The sequence below is a fragment of the Rhinichthys klamathensis genome, unplaced genomic scaffold (genome assembly GCF_029890125.1).
Source record: "Rhinichthys klamathensis goyatoka isolate OS25496 unplaced genomic scaffold, OSU_Roscu_1.1 h1tg000036l_1, whole genome shotgun sequence".
Lineage (NCBI taxonomy): Eukaryota > Metazoa > Chordata > Actinopteri > Cypriniformes > Leuciscidae > Rhinichthys > Rhinichthys klamathensis.
In genome coordinates, this window is record NW_026606584.1 from 11524332 (window position 1) to 11540953 (window position 16622).

The 16622-nt window shown below is 37.5% G+C and overlaps 2 protein-coding genes across 3 annotated transcripts in view; one reads left to right on the forward strand and one right to left on the reverse strand.

Moving 5' to 3' along the window:
• Positions 1-517: 517 nt before the first annotated feature.
• nme7 (NME/NM23 family member 7) overlaps positions 518-16622 on the reverse strand; it is a 52708-nt gene continuing 36603 nt past the window's right edge. Inside the window, exon 11 of one of the 2 annotated variants that reach the window (XM_056246371.1) lies at positions 518-701. In XM_056246371.1, the coding sequence (XP_056102346.1) occupies positions 666-701 (36 nt within the window). In that variant the 3' untranslated portion in view covers positions 518-665. Of the gene's footprint in view, positions 702-15485; positions 15923-16622 lie in introns of those variants that run through there. The other variant, XM_056246370.1, reaches the window with a different exon arrangement.
• atp1b1a (ATPase Na+/K+ transporting subunit beta 1a) lies at positions 5440-15829 on the forward strand. The gene is made up of 6 exons (XM_056246372.1): positions 5440-5655; positions 9590-9718; positions 11377-11532; positions 13011-13195; positions 13456-13539; positions 14374-15829. Exons 1-6 carry the CDS (start codon positions 5562-5564, stop codon positions 14629-14631), a joined length of 906 nt encoding a protein of 301 aa, XP_056102347.1. The 5' UTR covers positions 5440-5561; the 3' UTR covers positions 14632-15829.

The window sequence follows — 16622 nt, forward strand, 5'->3', positions numbered from 1 at the left end:
AGTGGCTTTCACCGCAGAGGGGTGTGGGTTATTTTCATGTCAAGGCCAATTGTAGTACTTTCTCTTTTGAAAGCACAATATTGACTTTTGTTTCTCTCACATGTCACTGTGGAGCAGTTTACGAGCCTGTAAAGTCAAGTGAGCCTATCTGCCATAGCAGATGATTTTTTGTTTAAGCTCCAGTGATGTCTGTGTTCTGTTAACTAATACGAAAGGTTGATGCACTCTTGATTAAGTTAGCGTTGTATGAATTACTCTCTTCGCTGACACATAGTTCACCAGATGGTGGATGATCTATGAGAGACAAGGAGTGCATGTATATTTTCCATTGCACTCATTTCATTATGCTCTGAATGGATATCTTCTAAAACAGATTATTAAACTGGTAACAGTATAGCCTATGCTTGGCACAATATATTCACATAGCAGAGGGTTAATCACATCAGCATCAACTGCAAACTCGCATAAATGCACACAATATTTAAATATAAGTGATGGTAAATCAGCGCATACAGTAAATAGCGTGCCATTTTTTTGGAGCAGGAGGGTTATTGATTTTGCTGTCAGTCTGGCCCACACTTCCCTCGGGCTGTGTCCCACACTGTGTTGGCTGTCTCTTCATCGCTTCCTAGATAGCTCCTCTAATTGTGTGTGGGGAGAGGAGTTCAGGCACCCCGCTGACCTGCTGGCTCCAGTAAGACCTGACAGAAACATGAGGCGAGAGAGAAGAATAAACCTACGTGATGGAAACTACATCTTAGTAGCATCTAACAGCTTCATGCTATGCTCAGCTTGCACAACATCTAGTTGTGTTGTTATAGCAGTGAGAATACTGATATACACTGCCGTTCAAAAGTTTTGGATCGTTAAGATTTTTAATGTTTTTAAAAGAAATTTCTTCTGCTCACCAAGGCTGCATATTTGATTAAAAAACAAACCAAAAAAACAGCAATATTGTTAAATATTTTACTCCAGTCTTCAGCATGATCCTTCAGAAATCATTCTAATATGCGGATTTGATGCTCAAAAAACATTCATTATTATTATCAATGTTGAAAACAGCTGAGTACAATTTTTTTCCAGGATTCTTTGATGAATAGAAAGTCCAAAAGAACAGCTTTTATTTGAAATAGAATCTTTTGTAACATTATAAATGTCTTTACTGTAACTTTTGATCAATTTAATTCATCCTTGATGAATAAATGTATTGATCCAAAAAAAAAATCTTACTGACCAGAAACTTTTGAACGGTAGTGTTTAATGTTACAAAAGCTTTCTATTTCAGATAAATGCTGTTCTTTTGAACTTTCTGTTCATCAAATAATCCTGAAATAAAAATGTAAATACCTGTTTTCAACATTGATAATAATGAAAAATGTTTCTTGAGTATCAAATCATCCTTCTGAAGAATCATGTGACACTGAAGACTGCAGTAATTCAGCTTTGATCACAATAAATTACACTTGACTATTTATTCACATAGAAAACAGCTGTTTTAAATTGTAGTACTATTTCACAATATTACTGTTTTTTGTGTGGTATTTTTAATGCAATAAATGCAGCCTAGAGGAGAAGAGAAAATAAATTTTATGTATTTAAAAACATAAAAAATCTTACCGATCCAAAACTTTTGACTGTAGTGTATTTTACGTAGTCTAAAGTGGGGTCCAAATATCTGAGATCACTAATGAAAATGCTTTCATCTTCTTTTCTTCTTCTCTCCCCACACCTGTTGTTTCTCATTATAAAGGCCATGACTGCAGGGCTGTACTCATACACAGCAATAAATAACTTTCTAATAACTGGAAAACTTTCTATTCATCAAAGAATACTGAGGGGAAAAAATGCATACTAGTTTACCTAAAAAAAAATATTACGCAGCACAACTGTTTTAAACTTATTAACAAATGTTTCTTGAACACCAGAATGATTTCTGAGGGGTCCAAAAAAATTAGCTTTGCGATCACAGTTACATTTTACATTTTACAAGTTACATTTTAAACCATATTAAAATAAATGATAAAATAGTTAGCTGAATCACTGCCAAGATCTTCATATATAATCCTCCTGACATTAAGAAAATCACTGAGAACTGTATAGTTTACAATAAAATCGCTTTACAAAAATAAGGTCATTTTTAAATTTAAATGTAAAAACATTATTTAATATATCATTATAAATAATTATGAATAAATAATTTAGGATATATATATATATATATATATATATATATATATATATATATATATATATATATATATATATATATATATATATATATATATATATATATATATATATATATATATATTTTTTTTTTTTAAGTTAGCTTTTAACCATGCTCTGTTGCTTATCATGTGTTGAGAAAATTCCCTCACTGTTTTACCCTGGACACAAATATTTTTCAGCTCACTTGGATGAACGCTACTCATCCGTGAAGCAAGAAGTGGCCTAAACACTACATATGTGTAACTCTGTTTACACTGAGAGGATAAATGTGGTCATTTTATTATTCTTAGTCATTAAAATGTTCCACCTTCCAGCCAGAGGTTGCATTCCAGAGCAAAGGCTCTATGTAAATATGACACAGAGGTGGCATGAGAAGTACAGCTCCACCAAAATCATGATGCAATGTTTTACACAAAGAAATCTTTCAAAGTACATGTAAAAAGTATGCTAAATTCAGAAGTTTTTGAGTGTTGTTGAGATAGTATGCACTATAAGCACAAATGAATACCTCTATCATTTCATTTAGAAACATCACAATGTTCTGTCACCCTCTCTTTTGTCATTTAGTGTAGCTCTTATACATACACTGAATTTTGACACTGCTGTCACTGCAGCGCACACCGCTGTCAGCTGAGGTTGAGAGATATCCATCCCATGGCACATTAGAGGCCAGGGGGAAAACCCCTTATCACCATCCATACTCTCTACTGGCAATGTGAGCCAGTGTCATTAAGATAAACACAAAAGAGGCCACAAACTTCATGCTTTCTAAAACGTCTCCAGGCAGTCTTTGAAAGTATTTATTTAATTGGATCACAACTGTGTTCCACACAGATCAAGAAAACACTACTGATACTCGACGATGCACTGGCTGGGAGGGAAAGGGCACCGAAAAAAGCCACCACTAAGAATAGTTCAGGCATCAAAGGGCTCAACACACTATCTACACTTCAGCTTGTCAGCTAAAGAGTTGTTTTGAAGCTGAAAGTAATGGCCGAGTTTACTTAGTGTCAAAGGGAGGGGGAACAGACGAGTGTGTTCAAGAAGATGCCATCTTTCCGTGCCGTTGCACAGGTATGGCATTGTTGATGAACTGGGATCTGGCAGTTCATGCACTTGCCACATTCAATCAGCAAACCTATACTGGAATGCAGAACCTTCCAGAGGACCAATAGCCTGATCTATGTAAATAGTAGCCCTTGCCTTCTCAGCAGGACTTTAGAAATGTGTTGATGTTTATGTCAATGATCTTCTCACATTAACCTTTGCATATAGTTTACTCATGTCATTCCAAACCATTGCAAGAAATATGTTTTTTTTTTTTTTTTTTGCAGAATGGCGTCCAGTGTTATTTTGGACCCAACTGACTTTCATTGTACAGAAAAAAAGTCGTAACATTCTTCAAATATCTTCTTTTTTGTTCCGCAGAAGAAAAAAAATGCATAAAATGTATGTTGACTGATTTTTTTTTTTTTTGAACTATCCCTTTAAAAATACAAATATATGTTTGTATAAGAATAAGGATTTTAGGCCCCACTTTATATTAAGCGTCTTTAACTAGTAACATCTGAATTAATAATATGATACAATGCATTTTATTATTTACATGTTTTTAAATTGTACTTATATTTTTAAAGAATCCTGCATGTAATTACATCTATAATTACACTATTGACCCTTCCCTTACACCTTAAACATTTAAACCTACACACACCACCAAACCAGTCCCTAACCTTACTCATATCCCACCTCAATAGTAGCAAAATAGTTTTGCAATGCAACATGAATACAATAAGTACATTGTACCTAACATTTTTAATAAAAATGTTTCTGATTTTATATGAATCTATCAATCCTTTTAGATCATTCACAACATTTACCACTTTAATAGCGATTCATTGATGCATTCATTCTTTTCTCAATGAAAGTACCTTGGGCTTCAAAAGACACAGACGTATTGCAGTGAGAGGAATTACATGGATTACAGGTCATAATTGGCCTATGGAAGCACCTGTGTGTACATGTTTGAAGCTCCACACCCAACAACAATCCATGCACCTATTTACTGATGATTTATTAAGAGATACAGCAGTTTAAGCATACGGTGTTCTAACATCACATTCTTGTATCACTCAAGTGCCAAACACATTCACATTTACATTTAACTGATTAATTAAATGTAACTGTAATGTACTGTATGGGGCTTTGGGGTCAAACAGACCCCCCAAACTCAAAGAAAGAACCAGTAATCCCAGTGTGCAGGAACTAATACCTGCACTTGTTACACTTGTTAGAGCCTGTCTATGAGAAAGAACAATTCATTGAATGAAATGAAAAAAAGAAAAAGAAAAAGTAATACCCTATTGAAGAGAGACTGAAACTCTATGGCTCAGTGCATGTGTATGCCTGGTGTAGGTATGCCTCTGCATCTGCTGCCTCCCACAAATGACCTTGAATGGAGCGCAGATCACATACTTGAACTTGAGTATTCCAAAACAGGTCACTGGAAAAATGTTTCCTCCCCTTAACAACACACACACATTTTATCTCCGTAATGAAGACCTACAAAGAGAAGAAAGTGTGCTTTGTATCATAGCGCCATCTGTACTTTCATAAATGCCACTTGAGTAAATTATATGATTAAAAAAATATTAGACATTTTATTCAATCACTTGAATTGTTTTCTGATCAGTTGATCTGCAGCAACAGTCTATCCACATTCAAAAAATAGGCAGTAGGCCTACCATGGTACATTGATGGTATCAGATGTCAGTACCATGGTATTCTGACATGAAATAAGGTATTTATAATATATGGTAGCCTACTCTCCAAGAATAACATGGTACCACCATTATACATGCCCATACAACCCTGACAGTAGTACTATGATAGGCCTACATGTTCAAAAAAGCACTTTGGTACTTTTTTGTCGTTCAAAAAATCTAAATATACCGGTGGATTTACGTATGACATTAATTCATGGGATCAGGAAAAGAGATAATCTTTGATTTTGAGTAAAGCACACAGTTTAGAGTTTGAAAGAATCAGCACTGAACTGCTCAAGCGAGCATGAATTCCACCCCCGTTTACAAGTTATTACGCAAAAGCAAGGCGGCTTGTGATTGGTCGAAATCTGCCCTCCCTCTTTTGAAGGTAACTTATTAAAAGAGCCGATGGGCGGAGTCTCGCCTCGACTATATATTGAGTGGGTACAACCAAAGGTACCGGGTACGACTTTGTCCTTTTTTACAACATTAAGGAAGGGGACAACATCGCTGTAAAGTCCACAAGGCCCGCTCAAACACCACCAAAAAGGGAACTAAATACCGAAAATGTCTGCAAAAAAAGAAGGTGACGGTGGATGGAAGAGCTTTATCTGGAATTCTGACAAGAAGGAATTTTTAGGACGCACAGGCGGCAGTTGGTGTAAGTGTTCTCAAGATTGTTTCATCAGCGCCTCTTCTCTTGGATTCAACTAGTTTTTCTCCTTTATTAGATGTTACTATTGATATGTACCAACGTTAAAGACAGGAGAAACAGCTACAGCGTGTTTCCAGACTTTGGAAAAGTTCAGCACCTGTTTGATCTGACTGACTGCGTCGTGACTTTCGTTTTCAAAGGGGAAAAAACGCCTCGAGATGGCGCCTTGCTGTTATAACTAGATTATCATATTTGAGGTAACGTTATTCGTATAAACGAAGCTAATAGATAAGCTGTGTTCTAGTGCATAGAGTGTGCCGAAAGAATCGCGTTATTAGTCATGTAGCTAACGTTAATAGAAGGACTGATCAGTGAATCTACGCGCGATGAGCAACACGGCGGTGAAATGGCATCGACGGATGAATGGAAAAAATATGAAAACAGTGCTTTACACTAAATATTTTTTATATTTATTCAACTGTTTACTTAAATGTTAACGTTTAGGTCCATGCTGGGGGTGTTTGAAAAGAAACAAGGTTATTTTGAAGGTCGTTATATGGATGTTATTACTGTGTAGGAAATATGTCAGTCATCTATATCTAAAATGGCCAGCAAGGACAATTTGCAATTTTCCAACCAATAAAACAGAAAATGTCATTTTGATCGTAGCTTTGTAAGCATCAAAATGGTTTCAAAGCTAACGTACAACCTGCAGTGATCAGTTCATTTTACTTATATCAACTACTAAGAAAATCGAGTTCAAACCAACAAATCGAGTATAAATTATTGTGGCATGGATGGAAACAACATTTCCACAGTGAAGAGTAAAAAATTAGCAAATTTCAGTCATAGACAAAATGACAAGAGAGTGTTTGTGCTGGTGACTATTTTCTTTCGTCAAGGTGACTCCCAAGTAATTTGGTTTGTTTAGATTATGGCCTACAGTTAGTAATATTGTAATAATAATAATAGCTTATTTAGTACTGATTCCTCTTCCTGCCTTCGTTGTAAATATATATCAGCTGAGTTTGCTATTTTAATACAGGCATTTAAAGCTGGAGACTGTAGCTGATAGTTATTTTTTATTTTTATCAGTTAACATTTGTGTTTATCTCTGCCCTCCTGATAGATTGACTTGTGTGTAAGTTACATTTGCTGCACTTGCAAATGGCTGTTATTAAAAAGTTACATTATCCACTAACCACGCGTTATAATAAAATGCTTTTAATATTTAATAAGACTCAATAAGTTGTTTAAAACACATAGGTAACCAATGAAACGGGTGGGAAAGATCATGAAACAGGTTTGAGTTGAGTCTGACACATGTGGGAGTCCGTCACATGTAGCTTAGCCAGCTAGGCTCTCTCGCTGTGCTTTAAGTTTCATTTAAAAATGAATAGAAATGTCTGCGACACGTTTCGTAAAGTTTTCTTAAAATCGTTGACTTTAAATTAACGTGTTAATAGTTTGGTTAGATGAATTTGGCAAATCCGATACAAACAAACAACGGGTTAAGAGAGCAAGGAGATGCTAGCGGTAGAGGAAGTATTACTCATATGATTTCATTAGAGCCCGTATTAACGTTATTCATTTAAAGAGGAGTTTTTGACTTTATTCTATGGATTTAACACCTTTTATTCTCTATTGCCGTCGGCGATAATTGTTTATGGAAAGTTGTACATTTTTTTCACTCCGGCGGCTGCCCGCAAAATACTGTAACTGGAGACTACATGAGAATAAAATGTATTGTTACATGATTATTGGTTTTAGTGAAGCCTTAGGGAAACCAATGAGAAGTGTGAGAGACTGAATGACATAGTTAACAGCCAATAGAGGCGTTGCGTTCACTGTTTGTATGTGATTACTCTTACTCTTTGTGAAAGTGGGTTTAATAAGGCTTTAAACATCATAGTAGTTTAAAAACAGACATCCTATTATTTATACCCTCAGGGACAAGCTTCTATCTCTGCCCACACTGAGAGTATGACACATACAACTATTGTTTGTGGGACTGTATTCAAACTTGAATGTGTTTCCTGTAGATTTTAGAGGCGGCAAAGGTTTTAGTGCCAGGGCTGAAGGAAAGGAAGTATAACCCCATCATCCACACACACACACAGACAAACCGACCCTTGTGTTTGGTGGCAACTGGTTTGAAGTGGTTGTTGGGGGTCGCTTTCAATGAAGCCCACAGACTGGCACAGTAACTGACAGACAGGAATGCTATTCTGCAGGTCACGTTCTGTTGTTGCGTCACACAGACACTGGGATTTCTGTTGTCGCAGTTACTTCAGACAGGAAAGTTTGGGTTGTTTCATGATTACTAGCAACTTTTTGGCTGGGCTCAGAAGGCAGCTGGCTACCTCAGTTTGGAAAATTAGAATGGACTAAGACCCACATTTTTGGGATGTTTGTGTTGGTATTTTGTATATTATTGGAAATATATAATTTTTTATGATCAGTAGCCTAAAACTGAATTAAAGACTCAATCAGTGCATATCAGATAAATGTTCTAAAAAAGAACACTCTTTCTCGAGTCACTTATCTCGGGTTTTGTTTCTCTTTATTCTTAGTAGTTTAGATACTGTATAGAAGCCTGTTTCTGTTACAGAATAAAAAAAAAGGGTAATTGTGACTCTTTTTCTTGCAATTTTGAGTCACAAAAATGTCACAATTCTGACTTTTTCTCACAATTGTGAGATATAAACTCGCAATTGCGAGTAGGAAAATTATAAAGATTCTATGAAGTCGGAATTGGAGATATTAACTCGTAGGGGAATCTTTTGGTACCTTATGATTCGATTCAAATCGATTCTTGAGGTCACGATTCAATTGAAAAACGATTTTTCCGATTTTGAATAAAATTTTGATTTGATATATGCATAGATTTGATTCTAGTTTCCCACTAAATTAAATGTGAACCTGTTTTCCTTCCCATTTTAGTCAACCCAATATTATAAAACAATTGCCATTTAAGCTGACTGCAATCATTACACACATGACTTAGCAGTCTCTGTAATAAAGCAAGGCAGGACGTTTTATTTTATTTTTGTTATTAAAAATAGGAACAATGAAGCAAATTACCAAAAATAGGACAAATAGGGCTACAATAAAAATAAAAAATTAAATAAACAAACAGAAACAGACGGCAACAGTTTATGAGGCTGCTGTCCCTTTAAGAATGAATCCACGGATCTAATATACTGTTACACATCCAATTTTCTCCTAGCTGTTTATGTTTACGTAGGACACAACAGACTGTGTTTACGTGAATATTCCGCAAGATGTGTATTTTGATATAATTGTGTGTGTATTTGACCATGCAAGCTCAATAAGCTGTGAAAGAAAATTCAATTTGGAATTTGGGATTGTGTCCATCAGAAGGTCAGAATTGTTAGATAAAAATTTGCAAGTAACCAAGCTTCCATAGTTTAATCTTTGGTGCTTTGTCGCTTTAAAGCCACGATGAAATGGAAGTAGCGACAGATCTTATCTTCCGAATGTACATCAGAGTGAAATGGATTATTGTAGTTGCTAATTAGATGGAGGCAGATCTGAATGTGAGCTTGCAGTGGATTTGTGCGAAAGGGGTCCAACATTTCACCGGAAGATTGAGTTATGGCATTTTGATTTAAAAGTACATGGTCAAAACAAATTTTTAAAAATGCAATGTGTGCATTGATGATTCATTCACTGAAAAAAACTATAACATGTAAAGAAAATACTACATGAGGTGAATTTTTTGTCATTTCAACTTTGAATGCTCATTTTATGCCCATTAAGTTAAATGCTTTTCAAAACAATGTGGACTGAATGTGGATACATTTTAAACATTTGAGACCGTGTTTACATTTGGTTTTGTGTTTGTGGAAACTGAATGCAATTTTAAATGTGCTCTAAAACATCCCACTGATTTCATGCTATATATTTTTCTTTGCAGTCAAAATCTTCAGCTTCTACGTTATCTTCTATGGCTGCTTGGCTGGAATTTTCATTGGCACCATCCAGGCCATGCTTCTGACTCTCAGCAACTACAAGCCCACATACCAGGACAGGGTTGCACCCCCAGGTAACAAACCAGATTGGTTGATGTTGAAGATATGACATGCCCAAAAGTGTTCAGAGGTTGGGTACTATTTGTACGTAAAAGCTCTGAGAGTGAATAACCAAACTGAAGAGATACAGAATGAACTATATGTACTTTAACGCTAATAGTTGTTTTGACTGGCATGATTTGATAAGTACCATATGCGACAGTGTTGGGAGAATGTTGTTGTGTAGTGGATGATTTTGACTAACTTTTGAAAGATGTTTTTATGTCTTGTTCAACATTTTCAGTTTTGTTGCAAATCATTGTATTTTAAAGTGAAAAACCAGAAGCGTTTGTTTGTCACCTGGTTGACAAGATTTTTAAGAGGCCTTGCAGTCGCATGCTTTTAAAAGTAATTGAGGCAACAGGGACATTCCTGTTATTCTTTGTCCCAAAATCAGATTGTTCTTTTCATTTTTCCATATCAATGGCATTCTCATTTACACACATTCAAACTGTTCCATAACGCTGGAAGTTAATTTTGCTTCTGTAAACCCTGACATTTCGGCGCCTCTAAAGGTCTGCCTGACCTCGGAGAGAATGAGTGGAGGTGGTAGGAGTGTGAGGGAGTAGAAGGAGAGACACACACAGAAAGCCATTTTGACCTTCACACTCCCGGCCAGACTGACGAGGCTTCCCGTTTGGGTTCTAACCGCATTGTTGTTCCTCATCCAGACACTTCGCATGTCTTTGAACTGGTATGTCTTGTAGTTTTTCAGTCGAGGTTGACGTTATCAGCATTTGTGAGCATACCTGTAAACATACCTTTGAATTAGTTTACAACAGGCACAAAAAAGATTGTCTTGATATTGAACTTAGGCTAAAAATGGGGAAAAGAAACAGTGGAGAGCATTGTGTTAGGTTGGCCGTTGCTCCGCTGCCAGCCATTCGCCACACCAGCCATGCCAGCGAATGTTTGCACAGGGCACACTCCCGCCTTGGCATTATATTTAGCTGTATTCGTGAAGGCTCTGAACATAAATGCCTCTGCCAGGAAGAGCCTTTTCCCCTTTAAGAGAGGCGGCACTTGAACGGCAAAGTCTAAAAAGAAACACCGTGAGTAGGAATGAAGTGGAGATCACCATGGTGTGCAGCTATTTGCTGCAAAGAAGGCCGGACATAGAAATGACATGATGCCTGCGTTCAAGTCCCGCCTCCCTCTTAGGGGCTAAAAGTTTCCATTGTGTGACAGGAGCACGTGAAGTTGTGGAGAGGAGGAGGGGGAAGGTTGTGAGACTTTCGCAAGCTCTAACTAAAGTCTTAAAAGTGAATTAAACAATGTCTATGTAACTCTCTCATGTGCAATAAGGCAGAAGCTCCTCTTTTACACCAGATGCAGCACATGCATGGAAGGGTCATTCATTACCAGGCTGTTGAAACAAAAATTGGCATTACAGAAAATATAAGGTTTCCGTTTGCTTGTTCTCCTCTGCTTGCTCCGCTCACGCCACGCCCCATTGTGGCCTTACGTTCGTGGTGGAAAATTACTGCCAAGCTGGGAATCTGAATAGCAAACTTCCATGACAATGAATGGACCTGGCATTCACTGCTCTCATAGCTTGAGGGAAAATCACTCTTCTAAATGTTCACAACACCAGTTGCTTGGGCCACATTTAACCTCTCCGTTTTATTTACAGGCTTATCACACTCCCCACGCCCGGAAAAAGCAGAGCTCAGCTTTTCTATGTCGGACGAAAGTAGTTACTCTGCATATGTGAATAATATCGAAAAATTTCTGAAAACCTACGATAATGAACACCAGAAGGATGTCACCAAATTTGAAGACTGTGGAGGTACGATCATTTTTATATATCTCAATAAACCCAAGCTTTTAGTTCTATTATTAAAGGGTTAGTTCATCCAAAAATGAAATTTATGTCATTCATTACTCACCCTCATGTCATTCCAAACCCGTAAAATCTTTGTTCATCTAAGGTACTTTTGATGAAATCTGAGAGCTTTCTGACCCCCCCCAAAGACTGCTATGTTATCACCACTTTCAAGGCCCAGAAAGGCAGTAAAGACTGTTAAAATAGTCCATGTGACTACAGTGGTTCAACCTTATTGTTATGAAGCGACGGCCCACCAGAATACTTTTTGTGTCCAAACCCTACCCAAAATAACAACTTTGTTCAACAATTTCTTCTCTTCTGTGTCAGTCGCTGACTTTGTTCACTTAGTAAACACACTGCAGCGCTTCCGGGTTCTTCGTCAGAACGCCGGCTCGGTATTGGCCGGCTCCTGCGTCAGCATCGCACGCATGTGTCGTGGTGCTCACGTGAACCGAGTCAGAGACTGACACGAAGAGAAGAAATTGTTGAAAAAAGTCGTTATCTTTGTTGTTGTTTTTTGTGCACAAAAAGTATTATTGTCGCTTCATAAACTTAAGGTTGAACCACTGTAGTCACATGGACTACTTTAACAATGTCTTTACTACCTTTCTGGGATTTCATTGAAAATAACTTCATTTGTGTGGCGAAGATGAAGGTCCTTACAGGGTTTGGATTGATCTGAGAGTGAGTAATTAAAGGGTTAGTTCACCCAAAAATGAAAATTCTGTCAGTAATTACTCACCCTCATGTTGTTCCAACCCCGTAAGACTTTCGTTCATCTTCGGAACACAAATTAAGATATTTTTGATGAAATCTGGGAGCTGGATCACTCCTCCATAGGCTTCTTAAGGGATCGAAACTGGCCGGCCCAAAAGTTATGAAAGACATCGTTAAAATAGTCCGAGTGACTACAGTGGCTCAATTTTAAGTTTATCAAGCAACGAGAATACTTTTTGTGCGCAAAAAACAAACAAAAAGAACGATTTTATTCAACTACTCTGTAAGGCCGCGATATTTCACGTAGTGAAACTACGCAAAGCTTCTAGGTTGCACGTCACGCGTAGGCTCACTATTGGCCGACACTGGTCATGTGTGTGATGCGTGGCGTACAACCTAGAAGCTTTGCGTAGTTTCACTACGTGAAATATCACGGCCTTACAGAGTAGTTGAATAAAGTCGTTCTTTTTGTTTGTTTTTTGCGCACAAAAAGTATTCTGGGTGAACTAACCCTTTAAGTAGGTCAGCTAAAAAGGGTTCAGTCCAGGAAGTGACCTCCTACATCACTCTCCAGCAAGACTCTCCTGAAGTCAACAGTTCAGGACCCATTTGGACCTATTTGACCCATGTTGCTGTCCTGCATGCCTGTGCACTGTTGTAGTAATGCCAAGCAAACACAGTTGTATTATTCACTAATAAGCCTTAATGCGTTTCATGTTCAGTCACACCCCAAACCTATAAGGATCGTGGAGAACTGGAGAGCAGTGACGGCATAAGGAAGGCCTGCCGCTTCAGTAGAGAACTGCTGAAGGATTGCTCAGGCGAAAATGACAAATCATATGGCTTCAGTGAAGGCAAGCCCTGCCTCATCGTTAAACTCAATAGAATTGTGTTCTTCAAGCCACGGGTGAGTTATCCAAGATAATGTAGGATGTAGGAAAAAAGCATTTTATTTTGTCATTAATAAAAGAATCACCAATTAGAAGACGAGACAAACATACACACAAAAATACACAGGCAACACCCATAAGGCTGAGGCCGTAACAAAGATTATCTTGTCAATATTATTGCCATATATATATATAGATAAATTGCTTTTTTTTAGCCTGAGGCAACATTTACCTTAATATTGGGATTGTATCATACTGCCAATCTCTCTTTCCTCAGACTCCAGCTTCCAATGACAGTATCCCTGAGGCAGTCCGCCCTAACTTTCAGAGCAATCTGATCCCAATCCACTGCTCAAGCAAGGTACGAAATACTTCCAGCACATCTTGGTAAAATAGCATTCTCGTGTAGAGATGCACAATATATTGGTTAATGTCGGATTTTAGAGATTTTCTTTTTATTATTGTGCATTCATTTATAAAATCGTCTTTAGCAAAATGATTACAATTATGTGCCAGAATTTCATTATCAGTGCATCCCTACTCTTTTGCCAGTCAAGCGTTAAAGGGATAGTTCACCATATAAATGAAATTCTGTCATCATTTACTCACCTTCAAGTTGTTCCAAACCTGTATGAACAAAAAAGAAGATATTTTGAAGAATGTCGGTAACCAAACAGTTGACTTCCATAGTATTTCCCCCCATACTATGGAAGTCAATGGGGCCCAACAAATGTTTGGTTACCCATATTACTCAAAATATTTATTTTATTTTGTGTTCAGTAGAAGAAAGAAATTCAGGTTTGGAGGGTGAATAAATGACGACAGAATTTTCATTTTTGGGGAAACTATCCCTTTAAAGCCCATGACACCAAGGCAACTATAATGAGAACTGTAAAGTTTAGATAATCACATCAATTCTGTGAGAAAAGGGAAGTCCACACTAAAACTATAACGATAATGACTTAGAAGAACAGCATTGTTGGAATCACTTTTAAAATGATTTTTTCAGCCAATCAGAATCCAGTCTAAATGGCTCGCACATTTAAAGCAGCAGACGACATAACTGCACGCTTATAATAATAATCCGTTGGTGTGAACGCTACTATAGTTATGGTCCTTGGTGTGAATATACACAGTGATGTTAAACTCAATGTGCTCCAGTGAATGATCTAACACAAGTAATGCTTGTCAACAGAGAGAAGAGGAAGCAGATAAGCTCGGACCGATCGATTACTTCGGGCTGGGTACTGGTTTCCCCCTCCAGTATTATCCTTACTACGGCAAGCTGCTACAGCCCCAGTACCTCCAGCCTCTGGTGGCCATCAAGTTCCACAACATCACGAAGGATATGGACATGCGCATAGAGTGTAAAGTATACGGACAGAACATCGATTACAACGAGAAGGACCGTTCTCAGGGACGTTTTGACATCAAAATCACCATCAAGTCATGACCTTAGCTATGAAAATAGCACTTTTATTCTGCCCATTTCAAAACACAGTAATTTAGATGAATAAACAAAGACGAGTACAATTTTAATTGGAAAAAGCAACAACAACAACAACAACTAGTCTTGAACAAACTTTCACAACATACGGGACCTACACTTAATCTGTACGCTTTACACTAGCTTTCTCTGCATGTCTAGGGTTAGATTGTAAATTACAGGAAGAGTAGCAATAGCAAAGTATTTATTCTACTGTAAATGAGAATATTCCGTGAGCCATGGGACGTTCATTTATTACTGTAAATTATAATTCCACTACTGATGTAGCGAGCAGTGTTTCTGTCCCCTGAGTATTTCTGCCTAGTGTGGTCTCTTTATATTTTATGGAGTGTGCAGTGCAGTAGTCGCATACAATGGTCCTTTCCAAGCCATGTTGTAATTTCTGTTGTCTTATGTGAGAAAGACTTAGCGGTCCAAGGTGTGTGTGAGTGTGTATGTGTATGAGAGAGAGGTTGAGTGTGAATGTGCGTATTCGTCTACTTAAATGAAAACTGAAAATACTGGCATGGTACGCTCTGAACTCCCCAGGTCTGTGTGTGTGTGTGTGTGCGCGCGTGTAAGTGACTGCACTCCGTTCAAACCTTTTTTTCCTTTTTCTTTGCATCTTATGTTTTTCATTGATTGTGGGGAATGTTTTTACATCACCTTTGGACTTTTTATTTGATCTTCTTGCAATTTGGGAAATTGGGGCTAATGAAAATTCTGTGTAAGGCTTTTATTTTTCTTTACTATTAAGTGTAGAACTGTGTGTCTAGAGTGGAGGACTGAAGTGGCCAGTGGTCACCATGGCAACTCAGTGCTTTTCTTTTTTTGTTCTGGAGACATCACATGCTGTGTTGTTACTTTCTAATGAATGTTTTTGCCATTTTCATGGTGGAAGAATTTTATATTTATGCAGTTGTACAATTTTTTTTCAGCAGGAGAGTGTGTAATGTATGAATCCAAATACCAAAGTCACTGGTCAAAGGTTCGACACCTGTCAGATGCAAAGCAGTACCCCATGTAATAGGATATTTTGTTTGTGTTTAAAGTTCTTAAAAGTCATTGTTGGACATCAGAACACTTGTCAAGAGTTGCATTTGCTCTTGTAATGTTATTTAAATCTGGGTAAGACCTAAGAAGAAATAAATGGACAGACAACTGAGGCGTTGTTAAAGTGGTCTTTATTTAAATAACAGCCGGACGGACATCTCTCAAAGTTGCTTCACCCATCTAAAATCTTAAAGAAATACTGGACCTGCAAAACACAAATTCCCACAATTCAGTCCAATCTTTCTCCAAAAGACAATAGTTATCCCAAATATCACACTATGTAGCCTACACTCTTAAAAATAAAGGTTTTCACAGAAATGCCATATAACCTTTCAGTGAATTGTTCTTAAAAGTGCCTTTTTTTTCTTAGTGTGAAGGACATTTAAAGCATCTAAAGAACCTTTTTTGCCCTCTAAAGAAGCTTTTGTAGAATGGAAAGGTTCCATAGATGCCAATAAAGAAGCATTATTTGTAAGTACAGTGTACTGTCTAGTGCAGGGACGGGCTATTTCTGTCCTGCAGAGTTTAGCTCCAACCCTAATAAAAAACTCACCTGGCTGTAGCTTTCTAATGTCCTGTAATCAAGACATTGATTATCTGGTTCAGGTGTGTTTGATTAGGGTTGGAGCTAAACTCTGCAGGACAGTGGACCGACGTTGCCCAACCCTGATCTAGTGTATGAATTTTATAAGGTTATTTTGTCATCCAACATAGGAGTCTGAAAGCCCCACTGCTACGTAATAAAAAGCTGCGACAGTTGAGTGCTTAAAGTGTCCAACATTCAACAGGCATAGAATAGTGGATAAGTACATGAATGTGCACACATCTAATAAATTACAAAGCCCATCATAATAGATAAACCTGCATTAATCTATGATGCACTTTTAGCACTTCATCAGGCCTCG

Coding starts and splice junctions, on each gene's coding strand:
- atp1b1a (XM_056246372.1), top strand. CDS start 5,562: ATGTCTGCAAAAAAAGAAGGTGACGGTGGATGGAAGAGCTTTATCTGG. Junction 5,656..9,589: donor ACGCACAGGCGGCAGTTGGT/GTAAGTGTTCTC, acceptor TTTTCTTTGCAG/TCAAAATCTTCAGCTTCTAC. Junction 13,196..13,455: donor TTGTGTTCTTCAAGCCACGG/GTGAGTTATCCA, acceptor CTCTTTCCTCAG/ACTCCAGCTTCCAATGACAG.